General features: G+C 47.6%; 1 protein-coding gene across 1 annotated transcript in view; it reads right to left on the bottom strand.

Moving 5' to 3' along the window:
• Positions 1–15,394, bottom strand: part of LOC116969566 (zinc finger protein 34-like) — a 32,853-nt gene extending 17,459 nt beyond the window's left edge. Inside the window, exons 1-3 of the mRNA XM_033016405.1 lie at positions 15,171–15,394; positions 15,023–15,088; positions 10,105–10,656 (exon numbers count right to left, since the gene is read on the bottom strand). Coding sequence (XP_032872296.1) covers positions 10,105–10,656; positions 15,023–15,088; positions 15,171–15,225 — 673 coding nt within the window. The 5' untranslated portion in view covers positions 15,226–15,394. The remainder of the gene's footprint in view (positions 1–10,104; positions 10,657–15,022; positions 15,089–15,170) is intronic.
• Positions 15,395–18,949: the final 3,555 nt, after the last annotated feature.

An 18,949-nucleotide genomic window follows, 5' to 3' on the forward strand; every position in this document is an offset into this window, starting at 1 on the left:
CTTTCTTATTCTTTGGTAGTGGTACTCCCGTGATCCCAGCTATCCTTTCGGGGTTGATTCGTCTCTTTCCTCCACTTATCAGATGTCCCAGATATTTTACCTCTTGTTTCACAAATTGAAGCTTGTTACGGGACACTCTTAACCCCTTCCTTCCCAAGAAGTTTAACAGGCTTATTGTGGCGTCCCTTACTTCATCTTCTCTCTCTCCTGACAAAAGGAGGTCATCCACATACTGTAATAGTTGCGTTTCCCCGTGTACCTGGGAAATCCTCCAATACCTGCTCTAAAATTTGGCCGAATAAATTTGGTGATTCTGTAAAACCTTGAGGGAGCACCGCCCACCGGAATTGTTGCTTTCGCCCGGTTTTTAGGTTTTCCCACAAAGGCGAATAAGTCTCTACTCTCTGTTGCCAGCGGACAGCTCCAGAAGGCATCCTTTAAATCTACCACACTAAACCATTTGTGGCTTGGGGGTATCCGTCCCATGATGGTGTAAGGGTTAGGCACTACCGGGTGTCGGGCTTGGACCACCTTGTTCAGTTCCCTCAAGTCCTGTACGAGTCTAAATGTCCCGTCGGTCTTTCTGACTGGTAGGATCGGAGTATTGTAGGGGGACATACATGGTTCCAATAACCCGTCCTCTAATAAATTCTCAATGATCGGTTGTAAGCCTTTTCGTCCCTCGGTCGAAATGGGGGTACTGTCTTACTCGTACTGTGTCTGTGTGTCTCTCTCTCTCTCTCTCTGTCTCTCTCTCTCTCTTTCTCGATGCTGAATAGATTCAGGACTGGACATGGCCCCTGCTTGGCCAGCCTTCACAAATGGGGCAGCAGCCCAACCCCACGGTGTGCTTGTGGCACTCCCTTACAACACATCATTGAAGCATGCCTTCAACAAAGACTCAAAGGAGGACTTGTCATCCTTCATACAGCAGATCAAGAGGCAACTGCTTGGCTAAAGGACTTTGCATTCGCTAAATAAATAAAATCTCTCTCTCTCTGTCTGGCTGTCTCTGTGTCTGTCTCTCTCTCTCTCACTCTCTCTCTCTCTCTCTGTATCTGGCTCTCTCTGTGTCTCTGTGTCTGTCTCTCTCTCTCTCTCTCTCTCTGTCTGTGTTTCTCAACTTGTATGTCTACCATAAAACAACATAAAAGCTGGTCATGTTTCATCAATTAACTTATTTCCAGTTAACTTTACTGACAAGAAATCTAAAAGAACATCAAGAAACGATTTTTACAACTTCTCTTTTTCAGGTTACCAGGATACAAAGATATCACGGCCCAAACACAGTGGGAATTCCCACCTCCGCCACGGGGGCGTCTGTGTTCAATTTTACAACTTGCTCATTTCAACCATTTGTTCCAAACCGATTTTCAAACAAATCACTTCGTTTCATTCTTACTTCAAATAGATTATTCAATTTATATTTTCTCCCTGCCTGCACTGTTGTCCCCGGCCTTTGCCGTCTTCTATCACATCCCCCTTTCGCGGCCTCTGCCGTCTTCTTATCTGCTACTTTCGGGAGTAACTCCCTTATCATCCTGTCTCAGGAACTTTCCTGTCTCTATCTGTTCATTATTTGCTGTTTTTCTACAGCCTGCAACATAATCATTGCCTTCCCCTTCTGTTTTATCTCATCTCTCCGCACGTACACTTTCTGGGCCTCTGTAAGCAACTGAGGTAGTGGTTTCTCATTCCAGTCATCCATCTTTTCTAATTTCTTCCTTACATCAGGCCAGGATTTGGTCACAAAATTGGCCCTAAGCAATTGTTGTCCTGCCCCTGAGTCCGGGTCTATTCCAGAATACTGTTGCATGTACTTCCTGAGTCTTTGAAGGAACACTGTCGGGGCCTCATCTTTCTGCTGTCCATTCTCAAATGCTCGTTCGAATATAATTATAACCCGCAGGTCCTTCATATTCCTTCGTCCTGCTTCTGTTCCCTTGTCCCAATCTGGCTCGTGTACTGGGAATTTATCTGCTGCCGCCGCATTCTGCTGCCCTGGAGGGTTCTCCTGTTCCCACTTTTTCATTGCTGCTGCCCTAATTATTTGCCTCTCCTCTGGTGTGAAGAGATTCCCCATAATGGCCATCAACTCCTCCCATGTATAAGTGTTTGGCCCAAGGAATTGATCTAACTGCTCTGCCAGACCTAAAGGATCCCCTAGGAGGCTTTTCATTTCTCTCTTGAAATTCCTCACTTCAGTACTAGTTAAGGGGACATTAACAAACCCCATTCTCCCTTGGGGTCCTCCCATGGGTACCTCTCTTAGGGGTCTAATTTTTACCAATCCTCTTTTTACTCTGTCTGACCTTCTGACTCCCTCTCCTGGTGACGGGGGATTTAATTCATCTACCCCGACCGGCTCCTGTCTCTTTATTCCTTTTTCTTTCTCACTCCTGGGGTCCGGTAGGTCACTATCGGTATCATCACTGTCAGTAACATCATCATTAAATTCTTGTTTTACCCTGACCTTTCTCTTTACCGCCAGAGCGGACCCGGGTGTCACCTCTTCCACTCCCGTCGCCACGAGTGGGGGCGGGGGTTGAATTGACGGCGCTACTTCGGATAATTGATGTAACCATATAATAACCATATAACAATTACAGCACGGAAACAGGCCATCTCGACCCCTCTAGTCTGTGCCGAACACATAATCTCCCCTAGTCCCATATACCTGCGCTCAGACCATAACCCTCCATTCCTTTCCCATCCATATAACTATCCAATTTATTTTTAAATGATAAAAACGAACCTGCCTCCACCACCTTCACTGGAAGCTCATTTCACACAGCTACCACTCTCTGAGTAAAGAAGTTCCCCCTCATGTTACCCCTAAACTTCAGTCCCTTAATTCTCAAGTCATGTCCCCTTGTTTGAATCTTCCCTACTCCCAGTGGGAAAAGCTTTTCCACGTCAACTCTGTCTATCCCTCTCATCATTTTAAAAACCTCTATCAAGTCTCCCCTTAACCTTCTGCGCTCCAAAGAATAAAGCCCTAACTTGTTCAACCTTTCTCTGTGACTTAGTTGCTGAAACCCAGGCAACATTCTAGTAAATCTCCTCTGTACTCTCTCTATTTTGTTGACATCCTTCCTATAATTAGGCGACCAAAATTGTACACCATACTCCAGAATTGGCCTCACCAATGCCTTGTACAATGTACATAGGGAGGAGCTAGGTTCTCCAGTAAATTCCATGAGGGTGCAGAGGGATTTAACTGTTCAACCTCTTCTTTTAATTTCAACAAATTACATCCTGTTTCCCATACCGCGGCATACATGGTTTCTTCTATCATTGGATTGGGTTTATTTTTCACATATACATTCAATGCCTGCTGTACCCAATCCTCATCTGACCCATCCTCCGGCCACCAGACCGAAGCTGCTTTTATCGGGTGTTTTGGCCATTCAAAATAACAATACCTTATCAACAATACCTTATCACTGCACCCGCTGAGTTTCTCCAGCAATTTTGTGTACCTAATACCTTATCATTGTTGTCTTCTCCAACCCCTGGGTATTTCCTGCCCCCCAGCGGTTCAGCATTCGCCCCAATGGACTATTGGGCAGAATGCGGGGATTTGGCTTACGGCCTTTCCCCTCCCTTTCAGGTTTTTCATTTACGTTTCCCATTCTCTCGATCGGAATTCCTCTCCGATCTCTTATCAAATTGCCCAGGTAATACTATAATAGTCAAAGTTTCTTACCGGGGTCTATGCACAGAATCACTCGATTATTTTCGCGATCTCCTACTACTCTCACTTCTTTGCCGAGTCTCTGTTTGGTCCGGATACTACTGCTTAAACAGCTGACAGCAAGCAAGGAGTCTGAGACCGCTGAACTCAGCAGGGTGCACCTTCCCTTCGTCCGTCTACTCCCGTCAGCTGTCTAGAGTATTGGATCTCGGAAACGAGCCCCCAAGTTGTGAGATTCAAAAATCACAAATGCTCTTGAGACAAATTCAGACAAAGAAGTGTTTTTAATTTCATATTCTGTAGAATAGGTGCCTCTCCGCTGATGTCCCCTAGAGGCACACCGAGGATCGGGATGTCGTCTATCTTTATACATTTCTTTTCACTATTTTCACACCCATTGTGCTTCTTCCAATCATAACATAAAACCCAGATTCCCACGAGAACGTCGTGGAACGTCCACCCAAACTTCTACTGAAGTATTTCTGTTGCTACTTTTTATCTAGAATTTCTCTCTGTTCTTTATATCGTTACTTTCTATACTACCAACAGTCTGGCTTCTGCTGACATCTTATTTCTTTCTAAGTTATATTTCTATCCCTAGTCTAAATCAACCATGTCTGTTAACCCTTTCCTCACACCCTGATCCCTTTAGCCACAAGGGCCACATCTAACTCCATCTTAAATATAGCCAATGAACTGTGTGGCCTCAACTACCTTCTGTGGCAGAGAATTCCACAGATTCACCACTCTCTGTGTGCGAAAAAAAATGTTTTTCTCATCTCGGTCCTAAAAGATTTCCCCCTTATCCTTAAACTGTGTGTGTGGCCCCTTGTTCTGGACTTCCCCAACATCGGGAACAATCTTCCTGCATCTAGCCTGTCCAACAACTTAAGAATTTTGTAAGTTACTATAATATCCCCCCCTCAATCTTCTACATTCCAGCGAGTACAAGCCGAGTCTATCCAGTCTTTCTTCATATGAAAGTCCTGCCATCCCAGGAATCAGTCTGGTGAACCTTCTCTGTACTCCCTCTACGGCAAGAATGTCTTTCCTACAATTGGTAAGAAGTAAGCAATCTACACTTCTCTCTATAACTATGGCGCAGTAACAAAGAATATACAATGCAATACAATTTATTTGTTGTCATTTGAACCTCAATGAGGTTCAAATTTGGTTTCTGCAGTCATACACACAAGGAAAAGAACCAAGACACAACACAATTTACACAAACATCCATCACAGCACATCTCCTCCTCGCTGTGATGGAAGGCAAAGACTTATCTTTCCCCTGCAATTCCCATTCCCCTCCCGATGTCAGAGTCAAAGTCAAAGCCCCCGGCGGGCGATGGTAATTGTCCCGCGGCCATTAAAGCCGCGCCGGGCGATGATGTAATGCCCCGCTCCAGATAATCTTCAACCCCACAACTCGGGCAGGTGAAGTCGCCATTGCGGAAGCCCTGAAAAGCGGTCTCCCACAAGGGACCCGAGGGCTCCCGGTGTCACCGTCTACCAGACCTGCGGTAAGCCTCCGAAGCTCCGGGGGTCGGGTCGCAGCAGCGCGCCACCACCGCTCCTCCCGCTCCGAACTCGGCCAGCTCTACGATGGCGAGTAGGTCCGCAGGCTCCGCGACTGGAGCCCCAGGTCGTTCCTGCTGGAGGCCGCTCCACGGTGCTAGGCCCCAATGACAACGGAGACCCGACAGGGAAAAGGTCGGGTTCTCCTTACAGGGAAAATATTTTAAATGTCACCCCCCCCCCCCGCACACATACCCAGTTAAAAAAAAAACTACATTCAAACGAGACAACAAATAATAAAGAGACAGACGGACTGCAGAGGCCGCTGCGACGTGAGTCACGTCGCCCACCCTCAAGGAATATCCCGTACAGTGGTGGTGAGTTTGTCAAACACGCCATTATATTCCGGATGTGGTGTAATACACTGACACAACCCAAAACGTTTCTCAATGATTCACATCGCCCGCTAATTTTCAAAAAAACTCGCGACAAAATCGTTATATGCGCATTATACATTTTTGGCATAATTAATAGGTGATCAACTTCTCTTTGTAGTCTTGCATCCTTGCTTTCCACCAGGTAGACAAAAACGCTGTAAAAACTCAAGTTCAAGTGAGTTTATTGTCATGTGTCCCTGTATAGGACAATGAAATTCTTGCTTTGCTTCAGCACAACAGAACATAGACGGCATTGACTACAAAACAGATCAGTGTGTCCATATACCGTAATATAAATATATACACACATGAATAAATAAACTGATCAAGTGCAAATAACAGATAACGGGTTATTAATAATCAGAGTTTTGTCCGAGCCAGGTTTAATAGCCTGATGGCTGTGGGGAAGTAGCTATTCCTGAACCTGGTCGTTGCAGTCTTCAGGTTCCTGTACCTTGAACGTAGCAGGGAGATGAGTGTGTGGCCAGGATGGTGTGGGTCCTTGATGATACTGCCAGCCTCAGCGGGTGAGGCAGCATATATGGAGTGAAGGAAATAGGCAACGTTTCAGGTCGAGACCCTTCTTCAGACTGGGAGGGCGGGAAGAAGAAAGGAAGAAGCGGAGACAGTGGGCTGAGGGAGAGCTGGGAAGGGGAGGTGAAAGCAGGGTCTACCAGAAATTGGAGAAGTCAATGTTCATACCGCTGGGGTGTAAACCCAAGCAAAATATGAAGTGCTGCTCCTCCAATTTGCGATGGGACTCACTCTGGCCATGGAGGAGGCCCAGGACAGAAGGGTCGGATTGGGAATGGGAGGGGGAGGGGGAGTTGAAGTGCTGAGCCACCGGGAGATCAGGTAGGTTGTTGTGAACCGAGCGGAGGTGTTGGGCGAAGCGATCGCCAAGCCTACGCTTGGTCTCACCGATGTAGAGCAGCTGACACCTAGAGCAGCGGATGCAATAGATGAGGTTGGAGGAGGTGCAGGTGAACCTCTGTCGCACCTGGAACGACTGCGTGGGTCCTTGAATGGAGTCGAGGGGGGGCGTAAAGCGACAAGTGTAGCATTTCCTGCGGTTGCAAGGGAAAGTGCCAGGAGAGGGGGTGGTTTGGGTGGGAAGGGACGAATTGACCAGGGAGTTACGGAGGGAGCGGTCTCTGCGGAAAGCCGAAAGCGGAGGAGATGGGAAGGTGTGGCCAGTGGTGGGATCCCGTTGGAAGTGGCGAAAATGTCGGAGGATTTTCTGTTGTGTGTGACGGCTGGTAGGGTGGAAGGTGAGGACCAGGGGGACTCTGCCCTTGTTACGAGTGGGGGGTTGGGGAGTGAGAGCAGAGTTACGGGGTATAGAAGAGAGCCTGGTGAGAGCCTCATCTATAGTAGAAGAGGGGAACCCCCATTCCCTGAAGAATGAGGACATGTCCGATGCCCTGGTCTGGAATCCACCAGAGTCATGTTTAATCTTCTCCGCCAAATGGATGCAGTTGTCACCATCAACCCGCAGCAAGAGCGGGGGCCGCTGATGATAAAGTCACATCCGACAATCCTGCAGGTCCCGCTGCAATTCCCCCGTCCCCCACTGGAGGGCAGCACCGGATATCCGGCACCATCAGCAGCGCCGCGTACCCGGGTCACGTGACAGCGGGCAGGGCCGCCTCTGATGTCACCGCCCGGCCGGCCCGGGAAGCGTTGGGGTTTAAAGGGGAGGGCGGCCGTTTAAAGGGGTGGGCGGCCGTTTAAAGGGGAGGGCGGCCGTTTAAAGGGGAGGGCGGCCGTTTAAAGGGGAGGGCGGCCGTTTAAAGGGGAGGGCTGCCGTTTAAAGGAGAGGGCGGGGAATCGGCCAACAATATTCCGGTCCCCAGGTCGGTGACGTTTACACACAGAGTTGTTCACACGTCCACTCTCAGTCCGGGTCTGGGTTCCTGCAGCGACATCAGTTCCTTCTTCCCGGTCGGATTGAACTTATTCCCCACCAGCCTGAAACAAGTCGAGGAATAAAGAGGAAATAAACAGATGAAACAACAGCGTCAATAACAGGGACTGGGGTTAATATTTCAACAACATTTACAGAACAGAATCACAGGAGAAAGAAGCCCGCGGATGGACGGATGGATCCCCTGATATTTTATCACATTAAACATTAACACAAACACTCACCCGATCAGCTCTAGTCTCGGGAGGGTCAGTATGAGGGGGCGGAGAGCGGGGACACATCGGTCTGTGAGGGAGTTGTATGACAGGAACAGCTCCGTCAGTGAGGTGTTTGTACTGAGAGCGGAGGCGAGATACTCGGCTCCAGAATCTGTGAGACCGACAACATTCAGCCTGGAGATGAGAGAGAGTGAGGGTGAGGGACACAGAGAGACAGGAGACGGTACAAATCCCCAGTGTTTATCAGTGACACAATTACTGATCATATTAATGTTCAGTGTCAGACACCCAGTGAGTGTGAACACAATCTCTCACAGTCTGGGACTTACCACAGTGTCTGTATTTTACAGTCCGGGTTCCTCAGAACATCAGACACCAGTTTCACTCCGGAATCTCCCAGTTTATTCCCACTCAGCCACAGCTCCGTCACCGTGTGGTTTGTACTGAGAGTGGAGGCGAGATCCTCGGCTCCAGAATCTGTGAGACCGACACATTCCAGCCTGGAGATGAGAGAGAGTGAGGGTGAGGGACACAGAGAGACAGGAGACGGTGCAAATCCCCAGTGTTTATCAGTGACACTATTACTGATCATATTAATGTTCAGTGTCAGAAACCCAGTGAGTGTAAACACAATCTCTCACAGTCTGGGACTTACCGCAGTCTCTGTATTTTACAGTCCGGGTTCCTCAGAGCCGCAAACACCAGTTTCACTCCGGAATCTCCCAGGTCGTTGCCTCCCAGTCTAAACACAAACAGACAGAGTAAGAAACAAACTGATACAAACCCCGCCCGGCGAAGCTGAGATAGATAACTTCCCCCAAACGGATATTTATGGAAACACCTCAGCACATTATTGAACAAATCTGTGGATGTGGGTGTTATGTGACTTTCACCATTTATTCTCATTCCCCGACCGACCGACCGACCGGGAAATGTTCCCCGTGCAGAGAACGGCGGCAGGCAGGCGGGCAACGCGCGCGACCCGGGGGAAGGGGTCGATCACCGGTGACCTGGGGGAGTAAAATAGGAGGGGTGCCCCCCTCCCCTCCCCCCCTATTTGGTGCTGGATGGAATAACAAAATAGTGAAACAATTTTACAGTTCAGTTAGCATCAAACAGACAGTTACCTCAATTCCTGACACTTGTGCAGAACCGGTCCCAGCCGCTGGAGACCTTCACACTGAATGTGGCAGCTCTCCAGATTCAGGTGTTTGATTGTATCACAGAGCCTGATGACATGAGACAGGACCATACAGTCAATCGGGGTCAGTCCCATGTCACAGAATGAAAGTGTTTCCACAGATCCCAGTGTCTGCTGAGCCAGTGCAGGATTCTGAGACTCAAACAGGTAGTGCATTGTGTTCAGGAGCCTCCTTCTACCAAACTCACTGCCTGCATTTCTAATCTGGTGTTTAACCTCCCCCTTCACCCAGTCACTCACTCGGCACATTGTTTGATGAGGGAATTTACCCAGAAACTCCTCCAGGATCCAAGCAGTCCGTGGGGAGGAGAGGCCAGCGACAAAACTGAGAAATACTTCAAATCGCCCATCTGTTGTGCTGTGGACTTCAGACAGACGTTTCAGGATATTCCCGGGATCTACAGTCAGGAATTGTGCGAGTGCGGCTACAAACTCTTGGATGGTGAGGTGCGGGAAGGTGTACACCACGCTCCGGGCTGAATCCTCTCTCTCCAAAAGTTCCATCAGGAACCCGGACAGGAACTGGGAAGGCTGCAGATTGTATTTGATCAAATCTTCATCTGTGAACACAATCTTCTTCTCAGCCACTCCAGTGAAGGCCATCTGACCAACCCTCAGTAACACCTCACGGAGGCTCTCAATCTCACGGCCGTGGTTTTTCAGGATGTTGTAAATAAAGTAGCAATATAGTTGTGTGATGGTCTTGGGAACTCGCTGCGGGTCCCGGTGTGTTTGTGTGAAGAAGGGGCCCAGTGTCAGGACAAGGATCCAGCAGTAGGAGGGGTTGTAGCTCATGGTATACAGGATCTCGTTCTCCTTCACGTGTTTGAAAACAGCTGCTGCCACCGTCTGATCTTCAAAATGCCTGGTGAAATATTTCTTCCATTCCTCACCAACAAATCCCAGGAATTCAGCCCGGACACTGATCTCTGCCTTTTCCAGTAAATGTAACGCAGTGGGGCGGGTGGTCACTAGCACTGAACACCCTGGGAGCAGCTTGTGCTGGATTAAACTGTACACAATGTCAGACACTTCACACCGGGATTCAGGATCTGGGCACTGGTGCTTAGGTTCTGTGTCTCTCCGACTGTCAGCAAAATCGATTCCACCCTTGAATTCATCCAGACCATCGAATATAAATAGCAATCCCTCTGGGTTCTTCCAAACCTCTTCTAGCATATTCCCAAAGTAAGGATACTGATCCAGAATCAGTTCCCTCAGGGTCATTCTGTCTTTAATCATGTTTAAATCCCGGAATTTGAAACTGAAGACAAACTGGAATTGTTGGAATATTTTCCCCGTGGCCCAGTCATGAACAATCTTTTGCACCATTGTTGTTTTTCCGATTCCCGCGTCTCCGGCCACGGCAGACGAACTCCCAGATTTGGATTTGCTCACCGAAATGTTCTGGAATAACTGATCAGTTCGGATTTTTTCAAACTCTCCCCCAAGATGTTCCTCTCTCCACTCTTCATGGTCGCGGCCTCTTGCCAGCAGCTCATGTTCCACCAGTGTCCGATCTCGAACAGTGGAGATGATTGTGAGCTCAGCATATCGATCACCCAACTGGAAAACCTTAACCTTCTCGTTCATCATGATGGTGTTCACTCTCAGTGTTTCAGTCTGTGCTCGCAGAGTCTCCTTGTGCTTCTGCTGAACATCTTTTATCAGGTGAGATAAACAAGAGGTCCTGAAATTAGATTCATCACGCAAAGAAAAACACATTCACGGATTCTAATATTACGGTTATTAGTTGACTGTGTTATTGATCATATGTTACATAGAAACATAGAAATTAGGTGCAGGAGTAGGCCATTCGGCCCTTCGAGCCTGCACCACCATTCAATATGATCATGGCTGATCATCCAACTCAGTATCCCGTACCTGCCTTCTCTCCATACCCTCTGATCCCCTTAGCCACAAGGGCCACATCTAACTCCCTCTTAAATATAGCCAATGAACTGGCCTCGACTACCCTCTGTGGCAGGGAGTTCCAGAGATTCACCACTCTCTGTGTGAAAAAAGTTCTTCTCATCTCGGTTTTAAAGGATTTCCCCCTTATCCTTAAGCTGTGACCCCTTGTCCTGGACTTCCCCAACATCGGGAGCAATCTTCCTGCATCTAGCCTGTCCAACCCCTTAAGAATTTTGTAAGTTTCCATAAGATCCCCTCTCAATCTCCTAAATTCTAGAGAGTATAAACCAAGTCTATCCAGTCTTTCTTCATAAGAAAGTCCTGACATCCCAGGAATCAGTCTGGTGAACCTTCTCTGCACTCCCTCTATGGCAATAATGTCTTTCCTCAGATTTGGAGACCAAAACTGTACGCAATACTCCAGGTGTGGTCTCACCAAGACCCTGTACAACTGCAGTAGAACCTCCCTGCTCCTATACTCAAATCCTTTTGCTATGAAAGCTAACATACCATTCGCTTTCTTCACTGCCTGCTGCACCTGCATGCCCACTTTCAATGACTGGTGTACCATGACACCCAGGTCTCGCTGCATCTCCCCTTTTCCTAGTCGGCCACCATTTAGATAATAGTCTGCTTTCCTGTTTTGCCATGTTATCTGATAGTTATTGTTATTTATTGGTCAACTAAACAGAATATTTGGACAAGTACAGGGATTGGAAAGGTTAGAGGCGTGACTCACGTTGCAGCGGCCCCTGCAGCCTGTCTGTCTTTTTTTTATTTGTTGTCCAGTTGAATGTAGTTTGTTGTGTTCTTTTATACTGTTTTTAACTGTGTATATGTGGGGGGCGGGGGGAAACGTTTAAAATCTCTTCCCTGCACGGGAGACCCGACCTTTCCCTGTGGGGTCTCCGTTGTCGTTGGGGCCTAGCACCTTGGAGCGGCCTCCAAACGGAATGACCTGGGGGCTCCAGTCGTGGAGTTTGCGGACTTACCATCGTGGGGCTGGCTGGCCTCGGAGCATGGGGAGCGGTGGTGGCTCGCTGCTGCGGCCCGACTTCGGAGGCTCCGACTGCAGGCCCGGTGGACGGGACATCGAGAGCTCGCAGGTCCGGTGGGAGACCGCTTTTCGGAGCTCCCGCAACGCAACTTCTCCCGCCTGTGTCGCGGAGTTGGAACGACCCGGAGCGGGGCCATACATCGCCCGGCGTGGCTTTAATGGCCGCAGGGCATGCCAACGCCCGCCGGGGGCTCCCCGTTGAGACATTAAGACCTGGAGCGGGGCCGTACATCGCCCGGCGCGGCCTTAACGGCCATGGGACTTACCATCGCCCGCCTGGGGGCTTTAACATCGGGAGAAAAATGGAACACAGGGGAGAGAAAAGACTTTGCCTTCCATCACAGTGAGGAGGAGATTCTCTGTGATGGATGTTTGTGTGAATTGAATTGTTTGTGTGTCTTGTAGAAATTGTTTCTTTTTGTATGGCTGTAGAAACAGAGTTTCGTTTGAGCCTCATTGAGGTTCAATTGACAATGAATATATATTATATTGTATTATAATATTGGGCAATCGCGGCTGGTCGGAAGAGTTTAAATGGGGCATTTTGGTCGGCATGAACAAATTAAATAGAAGATCCTGTTGCCGTGCTGTGTGATTGTGTAAATCTATCGCTACAACTCTATATTCACGAGTAATCAACGCGGGAATGAAAGAGTTTCCCGTAAAGTGGGTGCTGCGAGTTATGCCGTCATTCATTAGATAGTGTACTTCCAATGTTTGAGACTATCAATGACCTGTCTCTCCATAATTGCAGAGGACTGGAGAATACCCAGGATTGTTCCTTTGTTTAAAGAAGGAAATAGAGATGAACCAGGACATAAACCTCGTCAGTGGTTAGGAAGCCATTGGAGAGGGATTGTTGGAATATGATTTGCTCGCACATGGAATAGAATATGACTACTAGGGAAAGTCAGCGTGACTTTGAAACATAGAGACATAGAAAATAGGTGCAGGAGGAGGCCATTCAGCCCTTCGAGCCAGCACCACTGACTTTTGGAGTCCGCAGTGATTTGTTTATGATATATGAAAATGACTTGACTGTAAATATAGATAGGCTGCTTCGGAAATTTCCAGACACAACCAAAATTGGTGGAGTTACGACATGTTGTAGGAAATATGTTATCAAGCTGGAAATGGTACGGAGAAGAATTACGAGGATGTTGCCTGGACTGAGCTAGTCTGAGCTATAGGGAGAGTTTGAGTAGGCTGAGACTCTATTCCTTGAGAGCAGGAGGACGAGGAGTGATCTTATAAATGTGTATACAATCAAGAGAGGAATAGATCAGGGTACTGACATGGATAGAAAATTGGTTGGCAGACAGGAAACAAAGAGTAGGGATTAATGGGTCACTTTCAGAATGGCAGGCAGTGACTAGTGGGGTACCGCAAGGCTCGGTGCTGGGACCAGCAGTGAGTAGTGGGGTACCGCAAGGCTCAGTGCTGGGACCGCAGCTATTTACAATATACATCAATGATTTAGATAAAGGAATTACGTAACATTAGCAAATTTGCAGGTGACACAAAGCTGGGTGGCAGTGTGAACTGCGAGGAGGATGCTATGAGAATGCAGGGTGACTTGGACAGGTTGGGTGAGTGGGCAGATGCGTGGCAGATGCAGTTTAATGCGGATAAATGTGGTTTTCCACTTTGATAGCAAAAACAGGAAGGCAGGTTATTATCTAAATGCCGTCAAGTTGGGAAAAGGGAAAGTACAACGGGATCTGGGGGTCCTTGTTCATCAATCAATGAAAGTAAGAATGCAGGTACAGCAGGCAGTGAAGAAAGTCAATCATAACAAGAGGAGTTGGCCTTCATAACAAGAGGAGTTGAGTATAGGAGCAAAGAGGTCCTTCTGCAGTTGTACAGGGCCTTAGTGAGACCACACCTGGAGTATTGTGTGCAGTCTTGGTCTCCAAATATGAGGAAGAACATTCTTGCTATTGAGAGAGTGCAGCGTAGTAAACCAAGTTAATTCCCGGGATGGCGGGACTGTCATATGCTGAGTGAATGGAGCGGCTGGGCTTGTATACTCTGGAGTTTAGAAGGATGAGAGGGTATCTCATTGAACCATATTAGATTATTAAGGGTTTGGACACGCTAGATGCAGGAAACATGTTCCCGATGTTGGGGGAGTCCAGAACCAGGGGTCACACACACACAGTTTAAGAATAAGGGTTCGGCCATTTAGAACGGAGACGAGGAAACACTTTTTCACCCAGAGAGTTGTGAACCTGTGGAATTCTCTGCCTCAGAGGGCGGTGGAGGCCGGTTCTTTGGATACTTTCAAGAGAGAGCTAGATTGGGCTCTTAAAGATAGCGGAATCAGGGGATATGTGGAGAAGGCAGGAACGGGGTACTGATTGTGGATGATCAGCCGTGATCACGGTGAATGGCGGTGCCGGCTCGAAGGGCCGAATGGCTTACTCCTGTACCTATTGTCTATTGACGATGCTCTGAGCAGTGTTGATGTACTGATCCTTGTGGTACAAACCCATAACCCCTGACCAAGTGCCGACAAAGTTGATAAAGTGGTGAAGAATGAATATGGTATGTATTGTCCCACGGGACATTCAGTATGAGAATCACAAATTCATGCTGTAGATTTACAGAAATATAGGATAGTACTGGAGTAACTCATCAGGTCAGGCAGCATCCCTGGAGAACAAGGATATGAGAAGAGTCATGTCAGGAAACCTCTTCAGGCTGTTTATAGTGGGGGTGGTTGGAGAAAGCTGGGAGACCTAGAAGACCACTGCCTCACAGTGCCAGAGACCCAGGTTTGATCCTGACCTTGGGTGCTGTTTATGTGGAGTTTGCAGCTTCTCCCTGTAACCGTGAGGGTTTTTTCTCCCAGTCCTTCACTTTCCTCTCACACCGCACAGACGTAGGTTAATTGGACTGTAAATTGTCCCTAGACTGCAAGTTGATATAAACATGGGATACACTAGGACTAGCGTGAAAGGGTGATCGATGGATGGCGTGTACACAGTGGGCAGCATGTCATGTTTCCATGCCGTCTCCCTGAACTAAACTAAACAAGACATGCAATTGAATACCTTTCAGATGAGCAGGTAGTTCCCAGGAAGCCTTTATGTTTTTGAACAATTCGATCAGATCAGAACCTGTTGGAATCAGTTCGTGAAATGAGTCTTGAGTTGCATTTTGACAAAAAGATCAAATTCTCTATAGAAAAATGTCCTGTACCTTCTTCCCCCATTGCTTTCAGCAACTCCTCCAGTTTGGGGAGCAGGTGGTGCATTTTTACGAAGCATTTCCATATCAGTTTACGGACCTGCGGCTCTTTCTCAGTCACCAGGTTGAGGAGAAGTCTGGAACCGGCCGCACGGCTTCCTCTCTCCGTGCGTTTGATGACTCGCTGTGAAGAGTGTAGAGACAAGTAGTTATAGAGCTGTACTGCATGGAAACGGAACCCTCGGCTAAACTTGTCGATGGATTTACTGGAGTCACATAAGTGGTAGAGTGATAGAGCAGTATACCACACGGAGACAGGCCATTCAGCCCATTGTCCATGCCAACCAAGTGGCAATTGTAAGCCAGGGCCATTTGCCTGCATTTGGCCCACAGCCCCGTAAGATTCGGTTTATACTCTCTAGAATTTAGAAGATTGAGAGGGGATCTTATAGAAACTTACAAAATTCTTAAGCGGTTGGACAGGCTAGATGCAGGAAGATTGTTCCCGATGTTGTGGAAGTCCAGGACAAGGGGTCGCAGCTTAAGGATAAGGGGGAAATCCTTTAAAACCGGGATGAGAAGAACATTTTTCACACAGAGAGTGGTGGATCTCTGGAACTCTCTGCCACAGAGGGTAGTCGAGGCCAGTTCATTGGCTATATTTAAGAGGGAGTTAGATGTGGCCCTTGTGGCTAAAGGGATCAGAGGGTATGGAGAGAAGGCAGGTACGGGATACTGAGTTGGATGATCAGCCATGATCATATTGAATGGCGGTGCAGGCTCGAAGGGCCGAATGGCCTACTCCTGCACCTAATTTCTATGTTTCTAAGCCCCTCCTATCCACTCATCGGTGTGAATGTACTCTGTAATCCCTAATGTTATCCACTTTTCCAGCTTCCTCTGGCATTGTGTTCCAGATATGGGCTGCTCTCCAGGTAAACCTGTTGTTCCCAGATCCCACCTACATTTTTCCCATCTCCCCTCAAGCCTACACCCTCCAGTTTGTGGATCCTTTATCCTGGAAAACAAGACAGTGTTCCCATTATCCCAGCATCTCCTTGTCTTGCACACCTCAGTAAAGTCACCCCTCATTCTCTTGCACACCAAAAGAAAAAATATCCCAGCCCACCTAACCTCTTAAATATAGTCAATGAACTGTGGCCTCAACTACCTTCTGTGGCAGAGAATTCCACAGATTCACCACTCTCTGTGTAAAAAATGTTTTTCTCATCTCTGTCCTAAATGACTTCCCCCTTATCCTTAAACTGTGTGTGGCCCCTTGTTCTGGACTTCCCCAACATCGGGAACAATCTTCCTGCATCTAGCTTGTCCAACCCCTTAAGAATTTTGTACGTTTCTATAAGATCCCCCCTCAGTCTTCTAAATTCTAGTGAGTACAAGCCGAGTCTTTATAGCCTTTCTTCATATGAAAGTCCTGCCATCCCATTCATTAAAGCATGTTGCCATGGTCTGATTAGTTACTGCTTTCTCAAAGAATTAGATTTTTAAAAATTATTATTGAGCCTACCATCTTGCTAACAATAGATGTTAAACGAAATGGCCCAGTGGTTGATGTAAGACATTTTGAAATTCATAGGAGTAAGTTAGTAGCATGTTTACCCCAAGAATTTACATACTAAGGAAGCATGTTGGGGAAAAGGTCAACATGTAGTAGGTAAATTACACTGGGAAAAGCAATTATAGATTCAGAAAGTGTTTACATTGTAAAGCATGGCTGGCCGCAGTAACGATAAATATAGGAGTTTGTAAACCAGGTTGAGGCTAATAAGACTCACCAGGAAATAACCGAAGACCTTTAATAGTATCCATTTGGCAGAGAAGATTAAAAATGGGGGAAAACAAGGATGTAAGGCTGCAAAGAGAAGTTGATCAACTATTAATTATCCCAAAAATGTAAAAGGTGCATATAACTGTTGTGTTGTGAGTGTTTTGCTAGCGATGTGAATCATTAAAACGCTTTGTGTTGTGTCAGTGTATTACGCCACATCCTGAATATAATGGCATGTTTGACAAACTCACCACTACTGTGATAAGGCTAAATTAAATTAAAAATATAAGAAGATATTAAATTGGTTCCTTGGCTAGCTTACACCTTATATTCAGTCTCAAATTAGGCTTTTCTCCAGTAGATTAATACAGAAAGGCAAATCTTAGCCTGCCTCAGGTTGCGGTGTATTGAGATAATAAATACAATAACATTTGTTTCCCAAGTGACGAGAGAGGAAGCAGAGAAGTAGCTAGATATCTTTGATGTATTTGAGAAGTAAAATGTCTTACGCCAAGTGTCCGATGTTTATGAGGGAGGAGGTGACGAGAGAGGAGAAGCTAGATTGATCTAAGGGACTTTTGACAAATACCTTTGATGTATTTGAGAGGTAAAATGTCTTACACCAAATGCCGATGTTTATGAGAGAGGAAGTGGCAGAGAGGAAACTAGATTCAAGGGGCAATACCAAATGGCCAATGTTCTTAATATATCTTGTACCATGTGACAAAATGCCTTTGATGTGATCAAGAGCGGAACTCGCTATCAAAACATGGAGGGGACGGGGGTCACAATTTCTTGGCGGCCACACACGCATGCTCACACTCACACGCGAGGCTTCGGAGGCTCAATCCAGCGCTAAATGCAGCTCAATTCTGCCTGTCTCACTGGGTTAACTACAGCCTTGCCTAGACTGACGGGATACCTGTGCTGCTTCTCCGCGCTGGCCATATTTCCTGCAAGTCCAGGAAGGCTGTAGGCTCACCTGGCGGGACAGGCAGAGTTGAGCTGGGTTTAGCGCTGTTTCTCTGCGCTGGCCCGTCTGATTCCCGACCAAAGATCCTTTACCGGAGGATCTCTGCTGCCGACCTCTCTGGCCACCCGCGGGGGGGGGGGGGGGGCACTCGGGAGGGGACAGGACAGCGCCGGAGACCCGGCCGGGATCGATCCTGGATGAAGCGCAGGTCTGTGCCACGTTTTCCTCCTCCAATCACCGCGCTCTATCCTCAGTCACACCCCCCCCCCCACCTCCAATCATCGCGCTGAGTCATGTCCCGCCCCCATTGCCTGCTGACCGACGTCTCTCTCATCCAATCGGCACCCTCGATCATCAGTCCTACCCCCGCTGCCTTGGGGAAAGCGGATATTTCACCGGGTTTTAAAATCCGGATTACAAAAACTTGTGGGCGATGTCCCCCACCTCTCAAAACAACCCCTCTGCCCCCCCCCGGATTTTCCGCCCCTGGATGTGATGCATTCTGTTGAAACCTTTATTTTCCTGTACCTCTGACCATGACTAATGTCTGTGGAATGTGCTAAGGAGACAAAAAAAAACACTATATAATGCAATGTAATTCTATTGTTCAGAGAAGTGGACTGAGGACAGTGAAGTGTCTACATTGGTCACTTGACTGGAGTTCTCCCTCCCTTCCATCGGCCGATAATAAGTAAAGTTTTGAACTGGTCAACCAAACAGTTTGTGTGTGTTGTCTGTTTATTAAGAAGTGAACCTGTTAAGTTGTTATAAAACAACCGGAAGTGGCGGCGCTGCCCTGGCAGCAGCGGCTCACCTGCAGTCCGTTTGTTTTTGCTTTTTTTGTGTTGTTTATTTCGTTTTGGCTAGTCCAGTTTTTGTTTTTTTAGTTTGTGTTTTGGGGGGGGGGGGGTTGAAACGGGGCTTGCTGTCTCTCCCTGCGGGGGAATGCGACTTTTTTTTCGTATTCCCCTTCTCTGCCTCCGTCTGCGCTGAGGCCTAATGGCGGAGCTGGCGACCTCGAGGCTCAGG

Source organism: Amblyraja radiata, unplaced genomic scaffold (assembly GCF_010909765.2).
Source record: "Amblyraja radiata isolate CabotCenter1 unplaced genomic scaffold, sAmbRad1.1.pri S88, whole genome shotgun sequence".
In the NCBI taxonomy this organism is placed as follows: domain Eukaryota; kingdom Metazoa; phylum Chordata; class Chondrichthyes; order Rajiformes; family Rajidae; genus Amblyraja; species Amblyraja radiata.